This window comes from Heterocephalus glaber, unplaced genomic scaffold (assembly GCF_053883595.1).
Source record: "Heterocephalus glaber isolate CG9 unplaced genomic scaffold, H.glaber_assembly_v1.0 deba00001447, whole genome shotgun sequence".
Lineage (NCBI taxonomy): Eukaryota > Metazoa > Chordata > Mammalia > Rodentia > Bathyergidae > Heterocephalus > Heterocephalus glaber.
In genome coordinates this window covers 1,643,059-1,669,965 of record NW_028258299.1, presented here as the reverse complement: position 1 = coordinate 1,669,965, position 26,907 = coordinate 1,643,059, and the positions used below count along the sequence as shown (strand labels likewise).

At 58.1% G+C, this 26,907-nt stretch overlaps 1 protein-coding gene across 4 annotated transcripts in view; it reads right to left on the bottom strand.

Moving 5' to 3' along the window:
* The window catches only part of Prdm16 (PR/SET domain 16), a 282,822-nt gene that overhangs the window by 34,964 nt on the left and 220,951 nt on the right, over window positions 1-26,907 (bottom strand). For all 4 annotated transcript variants that reach the window (XM_004863779.4, XM_087214367.1, XM_087214368.1 and 1 more), the window contains exon 4: window positions 8,954-9,088. In XM_004863779.4, the coding sequence (XP_004863836.1) occupies window positions 8,954-9,088 (135 nt within the window). The remainder of the gene's footprint in view (window positions 1-8,953; window positions 9,089-26,907) is intronic.

The following is a 26,907-nucleotide window of genomic DNA, read 5'->3' as shown; positions in this document are numbered from 1 at the left end:
CAGTGGCAGCGCTCTGAACCCTGTGCCGCTCACCCCCCTGGCCCCTGAAGGGACACGTCTCAGAGGTGTTGAAGTGGTGGTTGCGATGGAGGAAGCTGGCAGTTCACAAAGCAGAGTGCAGGCCACTGGGCACCCACAGGCACCAGCGACGCAGGCCTCTGCTGGCGGTGGGGCCTGCTCCTCATGGCACGGCTGGACGGCGGGTCAGCCCTTGCCCTGCAGGCTAGAGGCAGTGCACAGTTGGTGTCAGCTCCTAGGGCAGGTGGGCGACTGGGGCTCTGCCCCAAGGTCAGGAACCTGGCAGCTCCAGCAGCCTGCAGCCGGGCCCGAGGATGGACAGGCCGGACGAGGCCAGGCGAGGCCACTGTCCACTTGGAGGCCTGGCACGAGGTCACCCTGGCCGTTCCCACCAAGGAGCCTTTTCCTCATGGAGGAGGGCTGAAGATGGGAAGGGACTGGCAGAGGCAGGAACGTTTTCCAAGAAGACATGGTTGGCCTGAGCCCCAGTGCGGGTTTCCAGGGTTGAGCGGACTCCGGACAGGCTGGGGCTGAATTCTAACCAGAAGGGAGAAGTCTGCTCAAGGAAGCAGAAACCCTGGCATCCGACTTCCTCCAACTGGAGACTGAACTGAGCACTGTGGGCCCCCCTGAGCCTGTGATGGTCGATGCTCCAGAGCCACACCGTGAGCATCCAACAGCCCCCAGCTCTCGCTGCTGCTGGCCCAGGACCCTGACCTGCACCCAGAGCCAGACCTCTGTGCAGAGGCAGGGAAGGGAACCTGGGGGCTGCTGGGAGCCCAGGCTCAACCCCGTCCAGCACAGCGGCTCCCCAGAGTGAGACCCGGAGGGGAGCAGGGGGGATGGGGGAGGGGCAAAGGTCACTCGGCTCACCACGCTGCTGCCCCACCTGCCAGCGAGGCCCCAACATCCAACGGGCCCGGCACCCCGATACTGGGCAAGGGCTGCCCCGGCAGGTGCCCATCTCCTGGGACCCCCCAGTGGCACACCCTACCTCCTTCTCTCTGGGAGGCAGGCACTCCTGGTGCCCAGCCGCCCAGTCTGCCACTCCTTCCATGCCCTCTGAGGGCTGCAGGGACCGTTGGACCCGGCACCTCCACTCCCAGCTTGCTGGGCCTCCCAGGATCCCCCCACTCTGGCTCAAGGACAGGAGCCTGCCGGGAGCCTGGCCACGGGGGTGGACACTGCCTGGAGCCCCGGGCCCCTCCTCCCAAGGAGTCCTCTCCTTTTCCCAGGTTCCCCCTCCTGTTCCTCCTCCCTTGGGGCACCCCGCTCCTCCTGGGGCACCTGTGGGGTACCAGGGGACATGCAGGGAAGCAGCCCCGTCTGCAGGGACTTTGAACTAGGACAAGATGAATCACTACTGGAGCTAATCTCAGGGTCCAGGGAGGGGTGGGCACTCCGACCCGCTTCCCCCAGAGGGGTTCAGGGGGCAACAGGGACCCTGCCTTCCTGAAGGCCCAGAGTGCCACTGGTTCTGAATGGCACAAAAGGGCTTCTGGCAGGAGCTGGGAAAGCCAATTACTGGCTGAGGAGCCAACAACTTCTTCGGACAAAGGCTGACGGGACCAGGTTGGTGGGTCGTGGGGGTGGGTGGATGGGGAATAATTTCAGTAAATGATCAGCAGCCCTTCAGGTCCTGCCCTATATCCAGCGGGAGCCATGGCAGTCTGAGCCCCCCAGACAGACTGGGGCTGAATTTTCACAAGGAGGGAGAATGTGTTCAAGGAAGAAGAAACCTTGGAGCCTGAATTCCTCCAGCCCCAGAGCCATGTGGAGTCCTGGAGCCCTCTCCTCCCTGGGATCCAAGGGAGGGAACCTCTCAGCAACAGCTATGATTACTAGCACCAATAAATGTCGGCTTTAAAAAATAACGATGCCAAACAGACAGAGCCTGCAGTTGAGCCCCGGCTTCCTCTGCTCCGCTTCTCTCCCGGTGACAATGGCCTTATTGAACTTGGGCAAACACCTCCGAACAGAGGCCCTCGGAATTATAACCATACTTAGCGTGACCCGGCTATTTTCTTCCTCTTTATCACTTTCCAGACACAAAGAGGAGGTCCTTGGAGGTAAACGTGCCAGGCACAAATGCCGAGGACAAATAACTAGCCACCCTCTCTACAAAAGGGAGAGAGAGAAATTGCCTCAGGGAAGTTGTGTACTGAAAATGATCAGCATCCCCCACACAATCTGAAAGACAGAGAAATATTTGACGTTGGCCATCAGCTTTTACACGCTGTCTCCTTAGGGTTCCTGGAGTATGTTTATAAATATCCGATCAATTCACAAGGAAAGACACTGCTTTTGTCTACAAGACCTGCCTCCAATTTTCATTCCTACTCCATCTAAGTATTTTGATGTTTCAATAAAGGAAATAGACCCAGATTACCGGGTTTGAGATGACCAGATGGCCACTGAGGGCTCAGTGGGGTGGACACAGGCAGTAGCTACCACTGTCTCCTCCCAGAACAAATGGTTTTTCTCAGTGCATCAAGTGCACTTCCACGCAACTTAATCTTCCCTCTTGCTCGACTCGTCTAAGAAACTTTGAAGGCTTGCTGGAATAAGGCAGGTGAAATGTCATTACCGGCACCTTACTTAAAAAACAAACCCAGTCTCTCACCGTCCTGGACTGTGGACTTCACGGGGCTGGAACTGGCAAAGGCTGGCGTGGCTCTGAGGCCTCTGTCACCAAGACGTGGTCGTGGGGAGCAGAATTTGAATTTCTCTAAAGCGATTGCTGTGAAGCCCATTCATCCAGTGGCCCAGCCTGCCTGTCACCTGTTCTGCCGAGAAGGGACGCCGGTCCCAAGGTCATTCCCGGGTCTTTTCTTGCGTTCTCTGGGCATCTCTGAGCTGTGCTGGGCTCCACACTGCCTCTAGCCTTCAGGGACCACAGGAGCATCACCAACTGCTGGCCGAGCCAAAGCACGAGCCGCGTCTCTCTGCAGAGGGTCGAGCCCCAGTGCTCCAACGCCGGCTGAGGGTCGAGTGTTTGGTGTTTAGAAAACAACTCAAAGACGCTCCCAGACCTGGGTGACGGCTCTGCGGGACCAGCCAAGAGGTTCTCCATCTCCATTTCCCGAGTGCAGCCTTCACCCGGCCTGTTTTCTCTTTTTTTCCTTTTTCTTTTCCTTTCTTTTCTCTTCTTCCTCCTCCTCATTTTTTTTTTTTTTTTGTACTGGGGATAGAACTCCCAACTTTGCGCTTGCAAGGCAGGCGGCAGAACCACTGAGCTAAATCCCCGGTCCTCTGCCTGGCCTGTTTTGGTGCCCTGCTTTCTCAGGGCTGGGCAGGAGGGAGGGGACAGCCATTCCAGCTGGACACGGGGACCCTCAGCTCCTTCCTTTGGCCAAGGGAGGAAAAGGCTCATCGGCAGTCCTGGGATTGGCTATGTTCTCTCCCCATGATCACTGAAGCCATTTTATTTGTGGCCAAATCTTTATTATTTTGTTGCTATATATTCTGCCTCTTTCCCAGCGGCTCATGGTTTAAAAAATGCTATACATTTATCCCTTTCTTAGTTGTGCAGTTTGGAGCAGACTTGTAAAAATAGAAATTATTTGTCCATAGTTAAATTGTCAACATTCCTCTAATAAAGGGTTGCATTTAATTAAGAAGGAGCAGAACACAGGATCTGACAACTGGCTCTTGTACTGTGAATTTAAACATTTTGTTCTCCAGAATGAGGACTGGTTGGCTCCCAAGGGGGCCCGGCAACATGTAACACTTTTCTGAATCAAAACAAATTTGATATATTTTGAAAGTCTTTTGTCAACTAGTTAAGAAATGCTACAACTAGTCCCCTAACCTCCCCTTCTCATTTTCAAAGAGAAAATTGTACCTAATTGTTGGAGGCTACCATTTGAACTGGCCAAATTAAAAATTTATGATTTTTAATTTAAAAAATGATGTGGGATAAAAGTAAAGGGAGTAAGGAAATGTCAGGGGGTCAGAGCAGGATGATGGATGTCAGACGCCCCCCGTTTAAAATTCCAGCGCTAGCAGATCACACGACCTGCCAGGAAAGAGGGGTCCAGGTCGGGGCCAAGGGAACGAAAGCAGAAGAGAATAGGCTCGGGCTGCAGGCCGCGATCCACCGAGCAACACCGGGTTTTCATTAAAAACAAGTGCTGTCTTCGTCGAGGACGTTGGGCCGTGTGGTGTTGATGTCTTCCACAGAAACGCCCGTCCGTGTTCCAGCTCCGAGGAGGGGCTGCCCTGGGACTGCCCTGCTTGGGGGAGACACGGTCCATTGTGTCAGTGTCTTCAGTAGAGGCTGGGTGCCTTCAGCCTTCTGGCTGTGGGCTTCGTGTGGCACCCTGGCCCCTGTGGGTGTGGGGACCTGCTAGTGTCCCTGAGCACTGTCCAGGCAGGAGGGATGTGCTCTTCTGGACGAGGGTGCTACAAGTAGCCAGAGAGCAGCCTTGGAGGTGTGCCGGGAGTTTGATCACAGTCCGGCCCTGCGCCCCAGTCCTGCTGGCCACCCCGCCACTGATATTCTTGCCCTATGGAGGCAACGTGAGAAAGAGAAAAAAGCCTTTCTGTGAAGAGGCCCCGGCCGCCCTGCTTCCCCTGTGGGCACTTGGCTTCCAAGCTCTTGTTTTTTTTCTTAACATGAAAACAGATTTAGGAACAGACCCTGTCTGTGTCCCCCAAGCGTTTCAAACCCACTTTTCTGCTCATAATTGCAGGAGGAAGAATCACCAGGGGTGACCTGGACGTCCTGCGTTCCCCACCCGGAAAGGGAGGCTTGGTGGCTGGGGAGGGGAGGCACGGTCCCAAGCTCCCAGAGCAAACTCAGGCACTTGGGGTGCTTCCCTGCCTTTGGGCTCAGCCGGACGAAAGGAAATTAGCATGGCCCGTGCACCCAGTGATGCGGGGGCTCCAAGCTTCCCGACCACCCCACACTCTGGTACAGAGTCCGGCTGCCCTATCTATGGTGGGCATTTTGTTCTTACCAGATGGGCCCCCGAGAGCCTTTGTATTTGGAAGCAGGGTATCACTGGCCACAGAAGGGCCACCTGTGGCTGCTCTTTATGTATAGAAACCACAGATCACCTGTCAGGTGACAGGGCCAGGCCCAGGAGGAAATCGTGGCCCAGTGTGGCCTCTGCTGCTGCCTGGCTCCCCCATCTTGAGCTGTGGATGGACTGCGGTGGGCAGGAGGGACAGGGCCTGTCCCCTCTCATGAGCTCCCTTGGGCAGGGTTCTCAGAGTCACAGAGCCAGGAGGGGATCTCGGCGCCTGGCAGGAGCAGGGAGCCAGAGACAGTGAGCGCTTTCTTGCAGCCCCGCGGCCGTGGGGTGAGGAGTTCGAGACAGAGCAGGGGTGAGGGGTACGGAGCCCGCAGGCCTGCTGTGCCACCTGCCCTGCACCCGTCCGAGGCCAAGGACCGAGAAGCGGGTGTCGGAGGGAGGTGTCCAGGAGATGTGCTGGACAGGGGCCCCGCTTGCTGTTGCTCACACCCTGGTCCCCCAGCCCCAAATGGCTGCAAGGGCGCCAAAGCCGCCTTCTCCCAGGTCCAGGCAATAAGGGAGTGCTGGGCGGGGCTGGCCGAGGGTGGCGGCTGGTGGTCTGAGCAGGTGCCAGGCAGCTTCCGTTAGTGTTCTCAGCCCTCTGCATGTGGGAGGGCTCGCCTCCTCGGGACTGTGGCTTCCAGGACGTTCTCTGAAAACACCAAGAGCCCTTCCATCTGGCTCCTCTCCTGAGAATTGGGGCTGAGCTCATGAGTCTTGAACTGCAGATCCAGGCTCCTGCCTGTGTGACTTGGGGCTTTCTCTGCCGAGTGCACTGGACGAATTCAACACTTCTCTCTGTGTGGATGTTCTGATGCTAACCTGCCCCGGCGCATCTGTGCTGCTGTGGAGGTGCGTCCGTGTGTGTGTGTGCGTGTGTGCACATGGTGGGCATGTGGTGTCCATAGCTACCCGGAAATCCTGGTAGGAGCCCTTGGGATCATGGAAATCTGAGAAACCCCATTAATATCATGCAATATTTCCTTCTCAAGGAAACCCTGTCTTTGAAAATGTTTTTTATTATTAATATTTGAGGAAAGTTTTTATTTCACCCCACAGAGGGTCACAGCAGCTTGTGTGCCTCCCCATTAGGACCAGGAAATGGAAGTGCTTCGCGCTGGGTCTCGGGTGACCTGGAGAGCAGCTCTGGCCCTGGGAGACCATTTAACCAGGAGTGGGAGTCTGTACTCCCTCTCCAGAGGGATTTCTGAAAGCCACTTCGTTCAAGCAGCAAATAGGTCCTGAGAACTGATGGGTTTCTGAAAGCAGTTTTTCGTATTATTAGATTTTGAACATTATTATTCAAAAGCAAACACATCCTGGAATTGCTCACTTTCCTCAGCTGAAATTCCGAGCTGGGATTTGGGCTGGAAGCAGAGCGGCTGGCACCTCTCTGTTCCCCCTTCCCGGATAGCGCAGTGTCCTCCCCCACATCCATGCGCTTCTGAGGCCACTGCCGTGCGGTTTCTCAAGTTCAGAGGCACAGCTCTGGGGACACTGGCGGGATTCTGGGGGACCAAAATACTTGGTGTCCCCGTGCTAGGAGGGCATGTCCCCGAGGATGGGGCTCCTCTCTCCCTCTGCTCAGACAGAGGACTTTCTTCTGTGGACCTCTCAGGGGTTGCATTTGCCTAAATGTGCACCCCGAGTTCCCTCTGGGAGGGCAGAGCCATCACAGGGCCCATGGGCGGAAACCAGGGTGAGGACCCCATGAGGCTGCATGGGAGAGGGGCCAGCAGAGGCCACAAGCGCCTCTGTAAGCATGGAGCTCAGCATGGGCAGCGAGGGACACAGGTGGGGTCAAACTGAAGGGAGTAAGCCAGAGAGTGGGGCTGTCGCTCTCCTTCCTGGCATCAGGTGCTTCCACTGTCTGGTCCTGACACTGGATGGACAGTTTGCAAAGTAGCTGCTCCCACATGGACCTCAAGTGGAGCTCAAATAAAAGCTTCTGTAAAAATTCATAATAAAACAAAGATTCTTGAAGACAGGCTTCTCTCTCTCTCTCTCTCTCTCTCTCTCTCTCCCTTCTTTCCTCCCTCTGAGGTGGGGTCTTGCTATGTAGCCCAGGCTGGCCTTGAACTTGAAATTCTCCTGCCTCAGCCTCCTGAGTGCTGGGATTAGGTGTGTGCCACTGTGCTCACCTGAGGACAGGCTTCTCTTGAGATTACTTCTGTTTGAAAACCTTGCTTCACAAAGACACCTGCCTTCTTGCTTTGGTTTCGCTTAGAGTCCTATAAGCCTTTATTTCCTAAATGAAATCCTGCGTCCTCCCCCCTGGATCTCACAGATGCAGTCCTGCCTGGCCTTGCTGCTGTCCCCGGGCTCCCAGCAGGCCGGGCTGCACCTGTGACTCCTGCAGGCTCGCGTGAACGTGAAACCCTGACTCCTTCACTCGATTTCATGTTCATCTGGAAGCAGGAAGGTTATTATTATTTTTTTTTTAGTTTTGCTTTAATGTTTAAAGTTATCCTTTTACTTTAATTCTTTGGCTGTATTATATTTTTGAAACCAGAAGTTTCTTTCTCAAAATTTGTGGTTCTAACTGAAGGCCACTGGGGTCAGATCTGTGCTTGTCTGGAACTGCCTGGTGTCTGGAGTCTCGTGGGACCAACTTCCTGGTCCTGACTGGGCCCAAAGTCTGCGAAGGATACGGAGCCAAGTGAGGAGCATTGCTGGGCTTCCCCGGGTTCACTTGCTGAACTTCTGAATGCAAAGTATTTCTCTGAAGTCAAAGGCTGGAGCCGCTTACCAGCTTGTGTGACTCCTGGAGAATGTGCCTTTGTTACATGGTCTTCACGATCATTTTGTTTTGTTTTGTTTTGTTTTTTGGTGCTGGGGATCGAACTCGGGTCCTTCTGCTTGTGAGGCAAGCGGCGGAACCACTGAGCTAAATCCCTGGCCCTTCACGATCATTTTTTAAACCAAGGGAATCTTTTCTTGCAAATGAAATCGCACACCTAGCCCTAAGGTCTAGCAAAAGCAAACAGCTCTCAGAAGGGGCTGGGAGTTCTGGCATCCCAGAGCGACCCAGAGCCTGGGGGTCACGGTGTGAAGCTGCCACTGGGCTGGCCAGAGTATAGCCGGTCTCTGGGCCAGCTGCGAACTGGTAGCTAAGGGGAGGAAGTGGCAGCCAGCTGCCTTCTGGAGCTGGGAGAAACTTTCTGGTCTCCTGGGAAGCCTGTGGGCTTGGGGTGGCTTCGACAAGCCACAGGGCTCGAGGAACTAGGGAGCCGGTGGGGGTCCGAGGCCCCGGGAGCTGGGAACAGGGTGGAAGGGGCCCCCAGCCCTAGCAGTAACTGGGCTGGAGTTGGAGCCACATGCTCGGAAGACTCCGGGTGGCTAGAACCTAGTGCCAAGACAAGGCCCTGCCCATGCGGGCTGGGCAGGCTGTGGCCGCAACTCAGGCTCCAGGCCGTGGGAGCTGCGTGGCAGCCTGGCCGGGATGAGGAAGCCCCAAGCCGCTCTCCTGCTGGCCAGCAGACCCTGCAGGCAGGCATCTGGCATGTTCACCCCGACCCTCATGTCTAGCAGGCAACAGCATTTGCCTGGCAGGTCGGCCTGGGGGCTGGGATCCCACCTGCTCGCTGCTCGACTGCTCTTCTTCTCAAAACCATCATCCTTCACAACAAGCACTTCGGGGCCGGGGATTTAGCTCAGTGGTTCTGCCGCTTGCCTCACAAGCACAAGGACATGAAAATAAACCCACAACAAGCACTGTGGGCCTGGGGTCTGCTGACCCACGGCTCCTACCGAGCAGACCCAGGAAGCTAAGCTCCCCAGAAAGCCAGCTCGGGCCAAGCGTCAAACGGTCACTCGCATGGCAGGACGGGACTCTCAAACCCAGCTGACCTTCACCGTGCGCCAGGTCCCAGGGCCAGCGCCAGGGGCAGAGGCCCCGTGTCCAAGGCCGGACCTACCTGCTCGTTGATCTGGCACATGGTGAGGTTTTGGTTGTCACAGGAGCATGCCACTCGGATGTACTTCAGCCAGCTGCCGGCCCCCACCTGGCTGGCATCCACACAGAACTTCTCACTGCCCAGGTCCTCAGAGATCTGTCAGGGAAGAACACCAAGGGTCAGAGGGCTGCGGGCTACAGGTCACACACGGACAACGCACATGGGCACGTGGGCTCAGCTGGCCCCGGCATCAGCATGGCCCTGGGCTGCCCAACATCCTGCTGAAGAGATGGAGGACAGCGCTTTCTTTTCTCACCGAGCAAATAGCTGCCCTGAGCAGGCGATAAAACGAGTCTCCAGTGTTGCAAAACCTCCCCGGCGAAGCTGTCCCAGCTGTGAGAAAGCAGAGGCCGCTGTATCTAAGCACAGAGCCCTCTGCTAAGGATGGTCGGGTGCTGGGCTAGGAAAAAATGCTTTCTAAGGTAAAGGTGTCCCTGGGTGTACGTCCCTGCGTGTGTCCGTGGGTGCACGTCCCCTTGTGTGCACGCCTGTGCTGTATGCATGCTCACACCAGCTTGCATATCACCCTGAAAGGAAGAAAACCATGCCATTTCCTTAAAACTGGGAAGTTTCAGTTTGACACCTGGTGACATGCAAAGGCCCAGCTTTTCTAACCACGTGGCCCTAGCCCTCGCCCTCGAGAACTCGCTGGGGCTTGGCTTTCTTTTGTTCTTGCTGTTGTCTTTTAAACCCACTGTGACAGGTGGGGTGGCAGCTTCTCAGGCTTGTTTTCTGATCTGCACCATGTCCCCCCCTCTGAGAAGGTTTCTCCAGAAGGCCTGGCCTGGTGGACCATGGGTGGCAGCTGCAGGTGGGGTCCTGCCTTTGGCCTTCTGCCTGCGCTGCTCGGTGCTGGCTGTGGTTCTGATCACAGAGCCTGGGAATCCAGCAGCATCCTGGGTGGCTTCCTGGGCACAGAGCGGGCAGCGGGTGGGAGGCAGGCTGGTGGGTGGGGGCTGAGGCCACCGCCATGCTGAGGCCTGGGAGTAGAGAGGCTGCGTTCAGGGGTGCCCTGGTGGGCAGCTCTGTTCAGCTGTGTACAGGTGTTCAGGTACGCAAGGGTGCCCAGGCAGGCATTTGCGTCCAGGTGGGCAGATACACCCAGGTGGGCATGGATGGAAGCCAAAGGATGTAGTGAGTCAGGCAGGGCAGTGCCAACAATCCAGGTGAACATGGTGCTGGCTGATTTGGGGCACCACGGACCTCCTATCCTGCATGCTTTGTATGAACAGTAGGACCCGGATGGAGCCCATCCACTGTGGCTTGGAGCAGCTGCCTCTGCCCAGAGTGCTGGATGCTTTGTGAATGATTCAGGTGGCCCCCAGATGTGCACAGAGCCTTCCTGAGTGACCAGAGCCACCAGGACTCAGAGTTGACAAGGAAATGTAGGCCTTGGAGGCAGCGTTGGTGCTCAGGGTCCCTGAGAGCACTGTGGAGTCCGTCTGTGGACCAGCACCCTGGCCACCAAGACTGTGGGCTCCAGGAGCCCCCGGGCACCCTCTGTGGCAGCACCTGCCTTTAGAACCCAGTCTCTGAGTGGAAATGCCCGGGCTCAGCTTTCTGGACACTCAGAGGCTGCAGGCCTCAGTTCTGGGAACTCAGCCCATCGGGGACAGGACGGGGCTGGAGGGAGAGCAGGCAGGCAGAGACGGGAGCCCACATCCCCCCAGGAGGCCTTGGCCTGGCCCCTGATGCCCAGTGTCCCCCCACATGCACAGACTGCTGCTCAGAGAGTGCTTTCACAAAGTTCGACGCCAGCCTGGGGCAAGGAGGGGCACACGGCTCTACATAACGGCCCTCAAGTCCCTGTCCTGGTCCTCCAGACAGGGCAGAAAGCTGCACCCCCAAGCATGCGTGGGAGTCTTGGTCTTGCTTACACCCACTCAGCCTGCTCCCAGCTGGCACTGCCAATGACCTGGGTTCCCAATGAAAGGTGGGCAGTGAGGGCCCGAGAGCAAGGCACAGGAGATCTGGGGTGCCGCATGGGAGTCGTCACACTCCTTTGACATCACAGCACACTGGCTCGCTTGCTGTGAGCTGAGGGCGGGGGAGGCCCTGCTGGGCCCCTGGCTTCACTGGGATCCCAACTTTCTCTCCACCCTAAAGCCCTGGGCTGTGTGCATCCTGTAGGTATAGCCAGGAGCCTATGCTTCACCTGCACCTGCTCTGAGCCCAGGAACCAGGCAACAGGGCCAGGCTGACCCTCGGCACCTGCCTGCCCCTCCACCCTGGGCCCCATACCTGCAGCGGGCATCTGTTACTGTTGTCTGTTCAGGGCTCAGGTAGGGTCCTGGGCACACCTCTCCTGCACACCATGTCCTCTCTCGGATCAGGTGCGGCCTTTCCAGGGTCCTCAGGTCTTCCCAGAAGGTCCCTGCCTGCCGTGCCCAAATCCAGGGTGGCCCCAGCCCAGTGCCATGGCCCACCAGCAGCCTGGCCAGGATTGGGGGTGTGGAGGACACTGGGTGCAGGGAGGAGGCCACAAAGGCTGACAGTCAGTCACGGGGGCAGCTCTCCCATCCCCCAGGAGAGCAGTCTCGGGCCCCAGCTCCACATGGGGCCCTTCCCGAGGAAATCAGGCCCCTCCGTCCCAGCCACAGAGAATAGCTGCGAAGCCCTGCAGGCTGGACCGAGGTTAGCGGGCCTCCACCCAAGGAGCACTGGCCCCTGCTCGCAGACCCCTTGCACCCATCTGGTGGGGCTGCAGACGGGGGCTTCCGGCCTGTCTCCATGTCTGTCTTGGGTGTCTGTGTCTCCCTGTCCTCACCTGTGTGGAGGCAGAGCCTGCTGCTGTTATCATGCAGGGCTCTGTCCCCTACATTCTCTGGGGCTGGTTGTGACTCCAGGGTGTGGGCTCCCTCCCGGCACAGCTGCCCGGGCCCTTCTCCCTGCAGTCACTGGATGGCAGGTCAGAGGAGCGCGGGCACAGGCTCCCACGGCCAGGGTGCAGATGACACCCCTTGCCACTGGCATCCTTACAGGGGGCCGGGCGCTCTGTCAGGAACGTCCCGCACCGACAGCAATGTGTGGAGGCGGCCTCCTGCCCTTCCAGCCCTCCCTGTGCTGCGAAAGGACTCCAGCTCCCTCAAGCAGGTCAGCTGTGGATGTGGCCGGCTGCTCCCCTGCACAGAGCACTGCTCACGGGCCCCTGTCTGTCCCTGTCCCTGCTGGACACAGAGACCCAGGGCTCCAGCTCAGAGTTCGAGGCCAGCCTTTCTCAGCCTTTAGGATGGGGCCACTCTGCCTCGGAAGCCTTTCCTTCCTGTCCTGCTTCCCAGCCTGGGCCCCGCACACCAGGCCCCTGGCCCTCGGGGGTCACAGGTGGTCACTTCCTGGTGGCCCCCAGAGATACGGAGCGGTGCCCTCCTGGGTGGGTGCCCTGGGACCCCTCCCTCCTCCCTCCCAGAAGCTGAGATTTGCTGCCGATTCACGTGAGAGGTGCAGGTGAAGGCTGACTCTCCTCGAAAGCTGAGTGAGCTATGGCGGCACCGGGGAGAGGGAACAGGTGAGAGCCCACCTGTGGGCATGTGCTGGGCCCCGCTGGGCACTCTGACTGACAACAGGAGGCGCAGGACAGAGGCTGTGACTCTTCTGCCCTGGTGGGGTACGTGCCAAGGTGGCCCTGGCTGGGGTGCTACAGGCCTGACTCAGCCTGGCTTCCGGGACAGCGCATGGAGGCCTGGGCCATTTCTGATTCCAGAGAGGGCAGAGCAGTGTGTAGAGTTGGCCCCCTCTCGCCTGTTACTGCCTCCACTTCACGGGAGAGGTGACAGCACTCACAGGAGCCCCAGGCCACCCTGTCCCCCAGCTGCGCTGCCCGGGGTGTCCGGAGCCCACCGTAGGGCCAGCAGGAGGGTTCCTGCGCCCTGCTCTGGGTGTGCAGGACTCTGCATGCTCTGGAAGCCAGAAAGCAGGCCTGGCGGGTTCACAAGTCCCCATCCCTGCTCCCCAGCCTGGAGGCCCAGGTCACCCAGCTCGTCCTGGCCAAAGCTCCCCGTGCGCCCATGTCCCTGGAAGGAAGCACTGGCCAGAGGAGCCTGGGGACGAGGACGTGGCCACAGGCAGCCCAGCCCCTGTCCCTCACTGCCGGGAGCCAGCATGGAGGATCCCCGGCCAGAATGGATGCCACGTCCAGCCACGCCTGGAGCCAGGCCACCCCTGGGGTCTACACTAGGCCTTAAGTCACCTAGCCGTGATAGTCCTGGGCCACTGGGGGCCTCAGGGGAGGCTGACAGGGTTGAGTGGCGGGTGCTGGGTGGCCGAGGGAGGGGCCAGGAACGGGAAGGTGGCCTGGCCTGTGGCTTCCTCATGAGGCTCCGGCAGGGCAGCTCCTGGAGGCCACCGTGCCACAGGATCGAGCCTCTCTGCAGACGGAAGCCACTGGCTACCCGCTCAGAAGCCTGCTCCAAGGAGTCTTGGGCAGAGCCTGGGAATCTCAGAGCCTCTGAAGGTTGCTCTGAACCCCCAGTTGGCCTCCCAGGCCCCCAAGTCCCCTGCCAGGTCCCCCACCCCATGAATCACCCTCAGCAGAAATGCTGTTGGGATGCGAAGGGATAGAAAAATTCTCTTAACCTTGACACTGTTCTTTGCACATCATTTGAACTTCCCTGCACTTCTTTCTAATCTGTGGCTCTCTGCTGGGCTAGTTCTTTCAGGGCTAATGGCACAGCCGGCCGCTGGCTGTCCAGTGCACAGAGGCGGTGACTTGGGCATCTGTCGTCAGCTCGCTAATGGATTCTGCGCATGCAGGAAGGAGAGCAGCCTGGGCACTGCCTGCCTCTGGCCGGGGTGGAAGCTCTCCCGCCCCTCCTTCAGGACACAGAGCTGACTCAGCGCCCTGTTTCTGTAGAGAGGCACGTGCACAGGGGCACACCATGCACACACACGGCCACACACGGCTGCATGCACACACATGCACACACAGGCGCACACACAATGGTCATGATTTATGGCAATCACAAGCAGCTGAAACAGAAAGCCCGTTCTTGTGTGGAGTGGGGACCCTCTGGAAACACCTCCGCCCAGTGCAGGCTCGGAGCCTGGAGGAGCTCACAGATCCCCATCCTGACGCTCATTACAGGCTCAGTGGTGACGGGACCGCGCGCCAGGGAGGAACACAGCTGGCAGGATGGGGTCGAGCTGTTGCAGAGCAGAGCAAAGCAGGGCAGACAGGGCCTGGGTGCCAGGTCTCGGGCCTGTGCCCACCTGCTCTGACTGAGAGGAGGACAGGGGTATGGACGGGCAGGGGACAGTGGCATTTCCTGGGCCCCGCTGACCTTGGCCTCCTAGGCAATTCCAGGGCTGTGATTTGTGTTGGCAGAAAATCAGGGCAGGGTCCCAGGGCTCCAGAGACCCAGCGCCCAGCCCCGGACGGGGATGCCATGAGGAGGCCTGCTGCCCAGGCAGGGCTGACAGCAAAGAAGGGGCTGGGACGCCTCCAGTTCAGGCTGAGGTGACTGCTGCTGTGTCAGTGACTGGCTGGTGCCTCAGCTCAGAGTCAGACCAAGAGCACACGTGTTGGGGGAGTCCCTGAACCCCGCACTTTGAATCACCGTGGGGCCACACACCCCTTTGAGGACCCCATGAAAGCTACAGCCAGGAACTACTCAGACACCACGTGACAGCCCAGGTTCACTGTGCACACATCTCCGGGCCCACAGATTGGCTCCCCAAACACGCGGGTGCTGTAGCGCTCCTGGGGGTGCAGCCCCTCGAAGCCAGCCTGAGCCTGCCCTCGGCGGCGGCTTTCTCAGGGCTCTTCCGCAGCTCCTCTGCACCCTGTGCCTGCCCTGTGCTATTTAATTTCACTTCTTTTCCACCTCTGGCCCGGGCTCCACCTGGGAGGGCAGCGCTCCTCCCGCCATGACTACAAACTTGGCTGGAAAGCAGCGGGTGAGGATGAGCAGAGAGGCTTCGGTCCGACTGTGCCATCACCCGAGCCCTCCGGGTGCCTGCTGGACTCAGGCGCCCAGGGCTCAGGTAACCGCAGCAGGGCCTACAGGAGGAGGACAGGCGCTCACCGGCCTTTCCTGTGTCCCGGGCCCCAAGGCTCCAGGAGTGTCCAGCCTGCCTGCCAGGGTCATCCCAGGGCTTAGTGCGTGTTTGGGGTTGGGCTTCCCCCCAGCATGCGACCTGTCCACCAGCAAGCCTGTGGTTAGCCCTGACCCACCAGAGATGAAAGGGCAAAACAGCGATTCACGCCTGTGCTCAATGCTGCAGTGAAACAGAGGAATGAAGCAGGCAGGTATAGCCACAGGGACCGCGGATGCTCAGCCTGATCGGGAGGGACCGGGCCTGTCAGGGCCTTGGGCCGCAGGTCAGAGGTCTCCACTGAAGCTGGCAGCTGGACGCGGACCCTGGAGAGCTGAGTGTGCTGCCCCTGGGTCTGACGGGTCCTCAGTGGCCATCCCGCCCTCCAGAGAGCCAGCCCTGGAAGCCCAGCTAGATAATGTGTCTGGGGTCCTCTTTGGGAACTAGAAAGTCCCTTTTCTGCTTTCTGGCTCTCGGGGCCAGGCTACCTGCACGCATGAGCTCTAAGAAACACAGGGCTTGCCCTGGGCCACTTGCTGGAGAAGCACGGAACCAAGAGCGCTGTGCTGATGCCCCGTGGGAGGCTCTCCTCTGTCACCTAGAGTTCTGTGGGGTGTGCACAGGTCCCCTAGAGCCTATAGTCACTGCAGGGAACCCCGGCTGGGCTCCTCACAGACCCAGGCTGGCTCCAGGGGCTGCTGAGCCAGAGGCTGGGTGTCGGGACTTCTGGCCATTTAGCCACATCTGCTGGGTGGGGGCCGGGTGTTCAATGTCTTGCCCCTGAAATTTGTTTGTAAGCTGGGTTCCTGTAAAGCAGCAGCAGTCCTTGGAGCCACTTCCTTGGAGGGCAGCTGCACGACAGGTAAACAGATGCTCTGCATGCAGAGGGTGAGCCCAGGCCACTGCCTGGCCCGGTCAGCCTTGGCTTTGGGCTTGGGACCAGGGCTATGATGATGGACAGAGCTGCCTGCTTCACAGCGGGGCAGGGAAAACTGGAGCAGCAGCAGTGTGGAGAAGCTCACCCCAGCCCCGGCAGCACCCAGCTGGGGCCCAGGATCTGGACCTGGAGCTCCTGGGGACATGCCTGGTGCTCACCCTCCGCCACACTCCCTCCAGGGAAGTCACACAGGGTCACCTCAAGGACAGATGGTGGTGGCTGCTTCCCATATGATCAGCTCACACATCTCCCACTCAAGCCAGCCACACGCACACGGCAGCCCCCAGGTCCCAGCGCGGGTCTGGCTCCACCCTACCCAGGCTCCAAAGGGAAAGAAAGCAACTGGTTGACTGTCCACACCAGCACCCAGGCTGGCCCCTGACCCATGCACTTCCTGCTGCTACAGGGTGTCTCGGGATGGGCCCACACCCCCATGGGATGCAGGGACACTGTGCATGCTCCTGCAATTGCTCCCAGTGGAAACCCTGCTGCCCCTCTCCCGGAAGCTGAGTGGTGGGCACCACTCCTGATGCCCCAAGCTCCACTCACCCCAAAGGGTGTCCCGAGTGCCTGGTCCTACACCAGGGCGTCTGGGGCCTTGCTAGGGTTGTTCCTCACCGGCATGGAGATGGAAATGCAGCTGGTGTGTAGACAACACGGTCAGAGCGAGGACTGGGAGGCTGAGCATGCACATGCCAAGGAGAGGGAGCCAGTGAGGACACCAGGAGCTCCCGCTCCCCACCACCTGAGTAGATGGCTGGAGTCACAGCGACCACCTGAGCAGAAGTGGGCCCTCGGAGAGCCCGGGATGGGACCCTCGCTCTCTCCAACGACCCTGATTTCTGACCTTCGGCCGTCTGGCACTCTTGGGACACAGTGGGTATAAATGCCCTGCTCATCATTCGTGCCACCCACTCCTGGTGTCTCATGGGAGACTGGAGTTCTGTGACCCGGGTGGTCCTCAACACACTGGCTCAGAGGGGTCTCTGGTGTATGGCGGAGCTCCACCCACCCCACCGGTGCCTGCTCCCGATGGGATGCCCACCTGGGCCAGTCGTTGCTGGCTGATGCCAGACTGTGATGCCCAAGCCACCACTGCAGCAACGTCTGGGGCAGTCTGCTCCAGCCATGGCCATCCATGCAAAGTTCCCAGGTCCCCGCCGACTTGCAAAGTAGCCCCCGGGGGGCAGAGTCCACCTGAGGGCCTGCCCAGGCCTCGGGAGGGACTCAAGTCATCGGTGGCCACAACCACTTCTCCAGCCCATGCAAAGCAGCGCCAAGAGGCATCCACACACACAGCCCACAGCCTTTCAAAGCTGAACGTGGCCGCGGCGGCAGCGGGCGGAGTCCCCGAAGCCGGTGGCTGTTCACTGCCACAGCCTCGGCCCTGACATTCTGAAGTGAGGTACTTTGGCTACGGTTTGGTTTTTGATCATAAGAAAGATACATTAAAAAAAAAGCCCCACAACCCCAAATCAAACACTTGCGGCTGCGGCCCTGTCCAGCGTGAGTGGGGCCAGGTCTGCCACAGGAAGCTGCTCCCCCGGGGGAGGCGAGGCCCAGGGTGTCACACTGGTAACCTTTCTGTGGCTCTCAGAGGTGGCAATGTGCAGCGCTTGCGGGTGTGACAACCCCAAGCGGATGCGGGAGGGGTTCCATGCAGCAGCGCTGCGCCCCGAGGTGGAGGTGGGGCTTCCAAAAATAGCAGGCACGTGGGACCCCGGCCATGGGAGCAGGCCCTGGGCCCAAGCACAGCCCCCCAGTGTGGGGGCCATGTGCAAAGAGCCCATTGCGGATCCCCAGGGACCCCTCCCTGTGCCGGGAAACATCCTGCCTCGGCCCAGCACACAGCCTCAGGAGGGGCTGGTCAGGGCCTCGGGACCTTCAGAGCCTCTCCCATGTCCCCATCACTGTCCAGTGGCCAGCATGCGGGGGGACCCAGATGGACCCACAGGAGAGCCACATCTTCCCACCCCTTTGTTCTCTAGAGAGGGCAGCACCTTCCCAGGGCTCTTTCCAGCTCACCCCAGGCAGGAGGAGGGACGTGTCCCTCTGGCACAACCACCCACAGGCTGTGACACTCTGATCCCCAGTGCCGCAGCTGATGTTGGCCACTGAGACTGGGCATGGAGTCAACCCACGCTCACATCTCTCCTGGGCAGCACTACAGATCCACCTTTGTAAATGAAGAAACCAAGGCACAGATGAATTCAGGAATTGGCTAGAAATTGCATAGCCAAAAGGGGGCACACGAGCCGGGCACTGGGCACCGGCTGCTCATCTGGCTGCTTTCATGTTCTGACAGGACCAGGGTCACACATCCAGGCTCATCCTGCCCTGGAGCCTGCATGGACGGGTAGGTGGGCAGTTGATGGACAAAGGGGAGATGGGTGGAAGGATGGGCAGGTGAGTGAAGGGATAAGTAGGTAGATGGGTGTTAGACGTATGGATGGATGAGTGGATGGAGGTACAGATGGATATGGAAAGGGTGGATGGATGGATGGGTGTTGGATGGACAGATGGGTGAATGTTGAATGGATGAATAGTGAATGGATGGATATTGGGTGGATGTTGGATGGATGGATGGATGAATGGATAGATGATGGGGGTTGGATGGCTGATGGATGGTTGAGTGGATGGGTAGGTTTTGGGTGGATGAGGAGCAGAGTCCCCATAATCAGCTCAGATCCCTCTGGCTTCCCCAGAGCCCACAGTAAGATATAAGAGAATGTCCTGCCAGCAGGTGGAGGGGTGGGAGCACACAGGGCACCTCTCCCGGAGGGTGCCTTGGACCCTCCCATCAGGATGAGGTCTCTCTAAGGGCCCCCCAGCCTCTGACTCACAACATCGATCTCCCCATGACGGCAAGGGCCTCAAGGGCTTTGCCTGGCTGAGTCCCAGACCCAGGGTGCTCAGTGCATGGCTGGGGGGCCCACGAATGAATCAAGGCTTTCCTTCGCTTCTGATCTTTCCTCGTCTCCTCTTCACGCTCTGGGCCTCTTTTCCTTCTCATGCCTCCCTTTGTTCCAAGAAGGACCTGCAAACTCTCCCCCTGGAAATCCGAGCAGCAATTTCCCCCCGGGTCCATGTTCAGAGTCACAACCCCTGAGCACAGTGTTACAGGTGTGTCCCTGGGTGCGACGCTATCCCCAGGGCAGAGGCTGGGGTGGGCTTATGGCACCCGGCACACAGTAGGTGCCTAGTGAGGCTGGAGAGCAGCCAGACTGCACTGAGCTTGTCCCTGCTGCTGACTCAGTCCCCGAGAGCCCATCCCTCCTCCCTCTTGAGGGGATACCTCGGTGCCAAGGAGCCCGATGACTCACTGTCTTCCATATCAGCCTGATGTTCTGAGATCAGCAGATGCAAACAGCTCAAATCTCAACAGGCCAAGTCCAAGCAAATACCTTGCCAGTCCTCACAAAGAACAGCTCTGGCTGCTCTGTGACGTACACAAATGGCCATCAGCAGAGGGCTCTTGGTGCAGACGATGTTGACTTTGGAGGCACTGCGAAGAGCCAACCCCGTCTTCCCGGGGTGGGCCCAGGTGGGCCTGCACAGGAAGTTGCCTGCCAGGCCCGAGCCCTCATTTAGTCTGAGGGGTGAGTACTCTTCCCCAGCCAGTTTTTTGTGATGACTCTGTTCCCCGGGACGTCTGCTCTTCTCGGGGGGTCTGAGGCACAGCCACAGTTGTGATGAGAGGAGAGGACCCAGGGCCCGCTGGCTGTAATCCAACTGGCCTGTCCTTTCCGCTCACACCCAGCCCTCTGCATCAGACACGGAGCAAGCAGGACGCCTGGAATGCTGGGGCTGGACCACTCCCTGCTGGAAACCACTCAGGCCCTCAGCAGTGGACCTTGAAATGCAAGCTAAGTCCACCCAGGACACCAGTTCAGCTACGTCTCCCTGGGGATCCCTCCTTCTCAACTGGGCATGGGGGGTCAGATCAGCAAGTTCAAAATGGTTCACAGCCAGACATGTGGCCGAGTCAGTCTTGCATGGCAGAAGAAACCAGCTGAACTCAACAGCTCCCCATCTTCCCCATGCTCCAGCTCCTCTCCTTCGGCGAGATACAGCAAAGGAACCGAGTGTGTCTCCCCATCGTGTCACCTGTATCTCTTTCAGGTCTTCACCAGCCACGTTCAAGCAGCTATTCAAGCCCAGGAAATAGAATCGAAGAGGTTTATTAAAAGTATAATCACGAGCATTTACATGTCACAAATGATCCTGAACTTCATCCGCCAACCCCGCAGCCTCTCGGAGGGGAGCACAATGCGGCCAATTACCCACGATGTGAATGGGGGTGTTTAGGAGCCTCAGAACATTTTAATTGGTATCTTTCTTTGTGGGTTCTGCTATTGTATTTTTTTCCCCATTGAAAAAGACAAAGATGCGTGAGGAAGCACTGGCTTCCCTCTCTCGAGGCTGCAGAGACGGCTGGTGCAGGCAGGTCGGCTTCCACAGTGGGTCCCGGATGGGACTCAGAGCCTGGGAAGAGGCACGAACCACAGTGACCCCTGGAGGTGGTGAGCGCTGCACACCCTCTCCCCTCTGTCGGGGGCGGGGGGGGGGCTGTTTCTTGAAGGTTCTCTGACTCTGAGGAGATCCAGCTCTCTGGTGTGTCAGAGCCATCAGGGCCCCTGAGCCTTTCCCCTGTTTACCGCCTACTCTCTCAACGTGCCTTACTTCAAATTTGTTGTTGTTGTTGTTAGAAAAGGGCTCTACCACCGAAGTAAGCCCCCAGCCCTTTTATTTCTCACCTTGAGACTGGGCCTCAGTAAGTTGCCCAGGCTGGCCTTGAACTGGCAGCCTTCATGCCTCAGCCTCTGGACTGCTGGGGTCACAGACGCACACCGCCACTCCCGGCTTACATCACTTCACTCTTATTTTAGGTCACTTTTGTTTAGTCTTCCTCTCTACACAATAACTATTTTAAAATGTTCTTTTAAGTAAAAAGAATCACTTTTGATTCTTCTCCAAGTGCCTTGTTTGGAAGACAAACTTGTTTTGAAAATTTCAGATCCAATTTAATTTCTTAAAAATTTAATGAAAAATATAACCGAATTACAACATTTAAAATAAGTTCAGTCACTATCCACTCCAGTCATCTAGCCATATCAATATGAAAAATAAATTCGGAAACATGATTATTTTAAATACGCCTCTTTTACTTTTGTCAATATTTTATACTTATGCATACAAGGGGTGATCAAAAATATGGTGAGTGCTTAGAAAATATTACAATAAAATACACACTGTCATTAACTCCCCTCAAAACACGGCCCCTCCCTTTGAACACACTCACGCCACCGTTCTTGATGCTTCCCAAGCCGTTCTGGGGTCTCTCGCCCGAGTTTCTTCACAAGGTGTGATTAAAACACAGAGAAAGCTGCTGCTGAGCACCGTGCAGCAGAAAGGTGGCTCCTGAAGACGTGGCATTGTCTTCGTCCACCTTATTCACTGATCTGTCATTGTGTGACTTCTGGCTCTCTGCCAAAGTCAAAATGTCCACGAAACGTCTATGTTTTGTGTTGAATCAGTGCAGGACATGGAGGCAGCCACCAAGTGCAACTAACGTCACTCAGGAAAGAGGACTGCAGAGCTGCTTCAGAAAGCAGTGAGGGTGATGAAGTAAGTGCTCAAGCAAGGGCAGGAGTGGGCCGGGGATTGAGCTCAGCGGTTCCGCCGCCTGCCTCAAAAGCGCAAGGACCCGAGTTTGATCCCCGGTACCAAAAAAAAAAAAAAAGAAAGAAAGAAATGTGTATGTAATACATTTTTCAAAATTTAAAATTTACCATGTTTTTTGATCATACATTCTGGAGTCAGGCCTCTTTATCCTTGGATTCCCTGTTTGTGGACAGAACCACCCACAGATTGAAAATATTCTCCCCCTAAACGTGTCTGCACTGGACATACGTTTCCTACTCTTCTTATTCCTGTTTCTTGAGCAATACAGTGTATCAACCACTTCCATACAGTTACACTGCAGCAGGCATTATAAATCATCCGGAGTGATTTACAGTATCTGGGAGCACGTGCAAGGCTCTATACAAATTGCACCCCATTTCACCGAAGGGACTGAGCATTCTCAAGAGTTTGGTCTTCAGCAGGGGTCCCCGAGCCCATCCCCCACCTCGAGGGAGGGCCTGTTTTCCACCGTGGAAGAACCTCGCTGACGGAAATGAGGAACCGCAAGACTGCAGGTCCTTTAGAGAACGGACACTTGGGCCCAGTGTTTTCGGGGGGGCTTTGGGGGCTCCCTGCCTCGTTAGTTTCCAGATCTCCCCAAAGCCATTTATTTGGTGCATGGGGGTTGGGGTCAGGGGAGAGGCAGCTTCTGGAAGTGCCCAGCCCCCCTCAGCAGCAACAAAGAGCTGGCGTTGAATGCTGCTCTGGCCGGTCAAGCCCTTCGCTCACACAGGCTTCCTGTCAGGCTCGCAGGGGGCCCCCTCCCGCGGCAGCTCTTTGCTGTGCTGCTGCGGCCTCTATGCTGGTCAGAGTGCAAACGCTAGAGAGCTAGAGATGCTCGCGCCTTCTCAAACTGGTGGCCAACATCTCGAAAACAAAGCTGAGCAAAATAAAGCACACGTGCGGCCCCTCCCTGCCCGAGTGCCACAAAGTTGCCTTTGTGCCGGGAGCCCCGCAGGCTGGCTGCCTTGTTCCCAGACGCGCACAGTTACAGCCTGGTATTATGCAATAGGATGTCAACCACACATTCCAATAAAAAATAAAATAAATAATAATAAACACGGGCTGAGAGTACAGATCTTTCACGAGGCCCCGTAATCATTTTTCTGCTTTGACCTCAGTTTTCTCTGGACCTGCTCCAAGAAGCCCAGGGTGGTACGGCAGCCCTCTTCTCGGGGGGAACAAAAGGGCTTTCTTCGTCTTCGGGGCTGTCGAGTTTATCCAAATATTCTCAGCTTACTACTAGCCCCTTTCTGAATTGATATTTCCAATAAAAGGACACTTTGTATCTGAAAGCCACAAGGGGGCCCCGAGCGAGAATGCAAGGCAGGGGAGCCCGCTGCGCAGCCCTGGCCGACTGGCCACTTCCCCCGACAGAGGGAGAGGGGTCCCCGGCACGGGAGGCCCAGGGTGGTGGTCAGGGCCCGGTGCTTGTCAGCAGGAGCACACCGAGCCCACGGAGGATGCCCACCCTTCCATCAGAGCATCAGCCACGGCCCCACTTCTAATTTTGGCCAAGCTGGTCTTGTTCGCTGGCAGCTGCCAAGTGCATTAAGTCATGACTGAGCTCGGCGGCGGCGGGAGAGAATTCATTCCAGCCGGGCTGAGCTGTGTGAAGCCTGTGTTCTCCGGCTGTCGGAGAGCAGGACAGCGAGGGCTCATTAGAGCCCTATGGGACAGGACTGGCGATTTTGTACCAGCACCTCCTCCCTCAGCCCAGACCCGTTCTGGCTTGGGGGCCGTTGGCCATCCCGTGTGCATGCCACGTGTGTGTGTGTGTGTGTGTGTGTGCGCGCGCGCGCACGCGCACGCAGGCTCCCAGCAGGGCACGCACGAACCTGCACCTTCAAAGCGACCTCCACGGCCCCACGGAGGGCATTTCCTTCCCTCCAGCCCCCTCCAAACGGCTCTGATTAGCGCTAATGATAATCCTCATTAATCACCCTCGGTCGCTGTGGCTGGGAAAGGAGGTGGCGGTCAAGTGACAGGAACCACTTAGATGGTATTTATGACTTGTGTGTGCAGCAGTGGCTCTGGCCCTGACACCTCTGGCCTGCAGCTGACATCGGGGCTGACATCTGCTGCTGCCAGCTGCCCTGCACAGGGCCCCCATGCCTCCCCTCCTGACGTGGGGGACGCCAGTGCCCACAGCATAGAGGTGGCAGGGTCTGTAGGGCAGGCAGTTGCCCCTGACCTGGGGAGGAGGAATGGAGAAGCAGCTCTGGGACAGCCAGGGAGCCAATCCCACTCCCCTTCCTTCCCAAACAGAGCTGCCTAGCCTTCCCTCCCTGACCCCGAGTGAAGGACAGCGCCCATCTGGGGCCCTCTGTGTGCCCACAGCCAAGGCCTCCCCAGCTCAGATGATCCCCGTATTTTTCTTGGGGTCCCTGACACTTTTCCTCCCTGTGTGTCTCCCAGGAGGAATTTCAGGGACCCGGTATGCAGAAAGCCTTCCTGGGGGGCTGGGGCAAAGAAAGGTGGGCACATGCTTGGGCCACCAGCAGCACAGGGTCTGGGAAGAACCACGGAGCCACCCCAAAACAGCCTCCTCACGAAGCAGTAAATGTGTCCAGGGCTCAGGGACGAGTGTCCCTGCGTGTCAGGCGTCTGGTCACCCAGGGAGGCCATGATGACGAAACTGTGCTGGGGCTCTGCTCCCCGCTGAGCAGCAGCTGCTCCCTAGGCAGCCGAGAGGGGAGAGAGGAAAGGCCCTCAGTGAGTAACCTTGGGCTGTCCAGCCTGGCTGAGTGTTTCTCCTGCACCAAGGGCCATACACAGCAGCTCTGGGCCATTCCTGGGCCGTTGCCGGGAGGGAGGTATGGGTGCTGGGGCCCGGATGTGATGGCTCTGGATAAGGTACGGTTGGCCACGGGGCTCATCCGGAAAGCATGTGGATCGGGTGGGTTCACTGTGTGCACTTGGGGTGCTACGAGTGTGTCCCTCCCCCAGGCACTTCCAGGTTTGTAAATTACCAGGTCAAGGTGAGAATGCCAGGGGTGTGTGCTCTGGGGTCCGCTTCATGTCACCTGCAGCACAGACCTATTGCCCCTCACAGCCCTCTCAGTGGGGGGCCGCAGCGAATTCTCTAGTGTATGGCGGTGACCATCACCTCAGCCAGCATGGGCTGTGCCCAGGCTGGTCTGAGCCCTGTGCCGTTCTGGAAACCAGCCTGAGGTTGGACAGCCGGCCCTGCACAGCAGGCTGGCGGAGCAGCTATCTGCATCTCACCGGCCAGTTCCCACACCCGGGCCACCCACAGAAAGACACCCTAAGACCTGGGCGACTCAAGCAGAGGGCAGACTGGGGAGCTCTGGTCCCAGCCAGAGCATCAGACGCACTGTTTCTGCTGGACAGGGAGCTCGGCAGGTCTGGATGCTTGGTGTTGGGTTTTCCTCTTTCTCCTCTTACCCACCTCTCTCCTATTTCTCTTCTCCTTCGCTTCCTCCTCTTCCTTTGGAGGAATTTGGTCCTCACATTCAGCTTCCTGTGTATCTCCTCACGGATAGGTGGCAGACGGAAGATGATGGTTGGGTGGGCAACTGCGTGGCTGTCCCTCAAAGCCCGACCGGGGCTTTGGGCTCCCCAGGGGCTGCATGGGGCTCATCTGGAAGGCAGCTTATTGGGGAGTGAAAGGAGCTTGTTGGGAATTTCATACTCAATGTGAAATCAAGGCTATCTGCTTCTCAAACGTGGAGACATCTCGGCGTGGCTCTGGGGGCGGAGGAAGAGCAGAGTCTCTGCTGGAGGGGCAGCTGTGTAGGCTGGGCAAAGGTGTCTGGACCCCAGCTCCTCGGTACTGGCTTCAATTCCTCTGGCCGGAGCAGCATTCCAGGGCCTGGCAGCCCAGCGACTCCTCCACAGGCAGGAGGGATTCCCCAGTGCTGGACGCCTCTTGTGGAATGTTTAATTAAGGATGACGCAGCATGTCCACTTCATGTTGCGTTGCTGTTAAACCAGCTGTCAGAGGAACATTGCGGGGCGAACACAGTCATTAAAGGGGCCCTGCCCCTTGGGGTTGAGATGCAATCAGCAGACCACAGCCTTGCACCCCCAGTCCAGGGCTGGAGGCCTCAAGGGCTTTGCCTAGCATCTGACCCAGCTGAGGGACAGGTGGTCCCATGGTGGAGTCGCTTTGCTCCATCGGAAAGGTACCGCCCTGACGCAGCGCACACAAAAGCCCCCAGAGTCCAGGGTCCTCTTGCTCATGGGGAGGCTGCGAGCTGTGGTGTCCTCAGACCCTAAGTCGAAGTGGAGCTGGAGGGAGGCTTGGTCCCTGCAAACTCCAGAGACCCCAGGCTGCGTGGGGCACGGGCTCCCTGACACTCTCAGGAGAGGTCAGGATGAGGCAGGGACCAGTCCTTGGCAGGGAGCCAGGAGCTGCAAGGAGACTGGCCTGCAGGTGTAGGGTTTCTGGGGCTCCATCCTGACTAGGCTCTTCCCCTCTGCAAACTGTGGCACCGCTTCCAGAGACCCGTGCCGAGCGCCCCAGCTGTTCTTTAGAAGGAACGCAGTGCATGGACCACCCAGGCTCGCCATGTCCTCACCATCCCAGGCAAGGTTGTTTCCTCCACCTGCTTTCCATGGTTTCTGGAGCAACCCGGGCCAGTCCTCATGCCATCTTTCTGGGTGCCCAGCCTGTCCCCACTTGTGGGCTGCCCTAGCCTCTCCTGCCCATCTCTGGCTCCCTTCCAGAAGCCTCCCAACTTCCCCATTTTAATTCCTCTGCTCTCCACTGCCTGCCAGTCAAGTGCACATCTTCCTCTTTAGTTGCTGTGGTCCTCGGTCATGAGCTGCCTATCACCACCGCAGGAAGTCTGACGTCAGCACTACCAGTGTTGGCGGGACATTTGTTGAAGCGCTGGTCCCCAGAGCAGACACGGGGACGGGGCTGTGGCTGAGGACCACCCCACACTCCAGGGAGGAAGGTCAGCCTGGGGTCCCCTTTGAGGCCAGCCAGGCCAGAGAGCCCCTCGGTACAGTGAGTGGCCTGGTTGCATTCACTGTGGCTGCAGGCCCTTGTTTCCTTTTGTGCCCCATTTGCTGGCAGTTCTTCCAATGGCCCTGGACTCTGTCCTCCCTGTGCTCCCTGTTTGGTGGGGCTTTGCTTGGTGGTGGCCCCCAAAGGACCCTGAGGGTCTCAGCTGGGTAAGACTGGGCTGGTTCCAAAGCTGTCTATGTCTGTCCTCTCCTTTGCACTACATGCAGCTGGGGGCACTCTGCATGGGTGACAGCGAGCAGGAGGCGCTTCCCCAAGGGCTTCTGC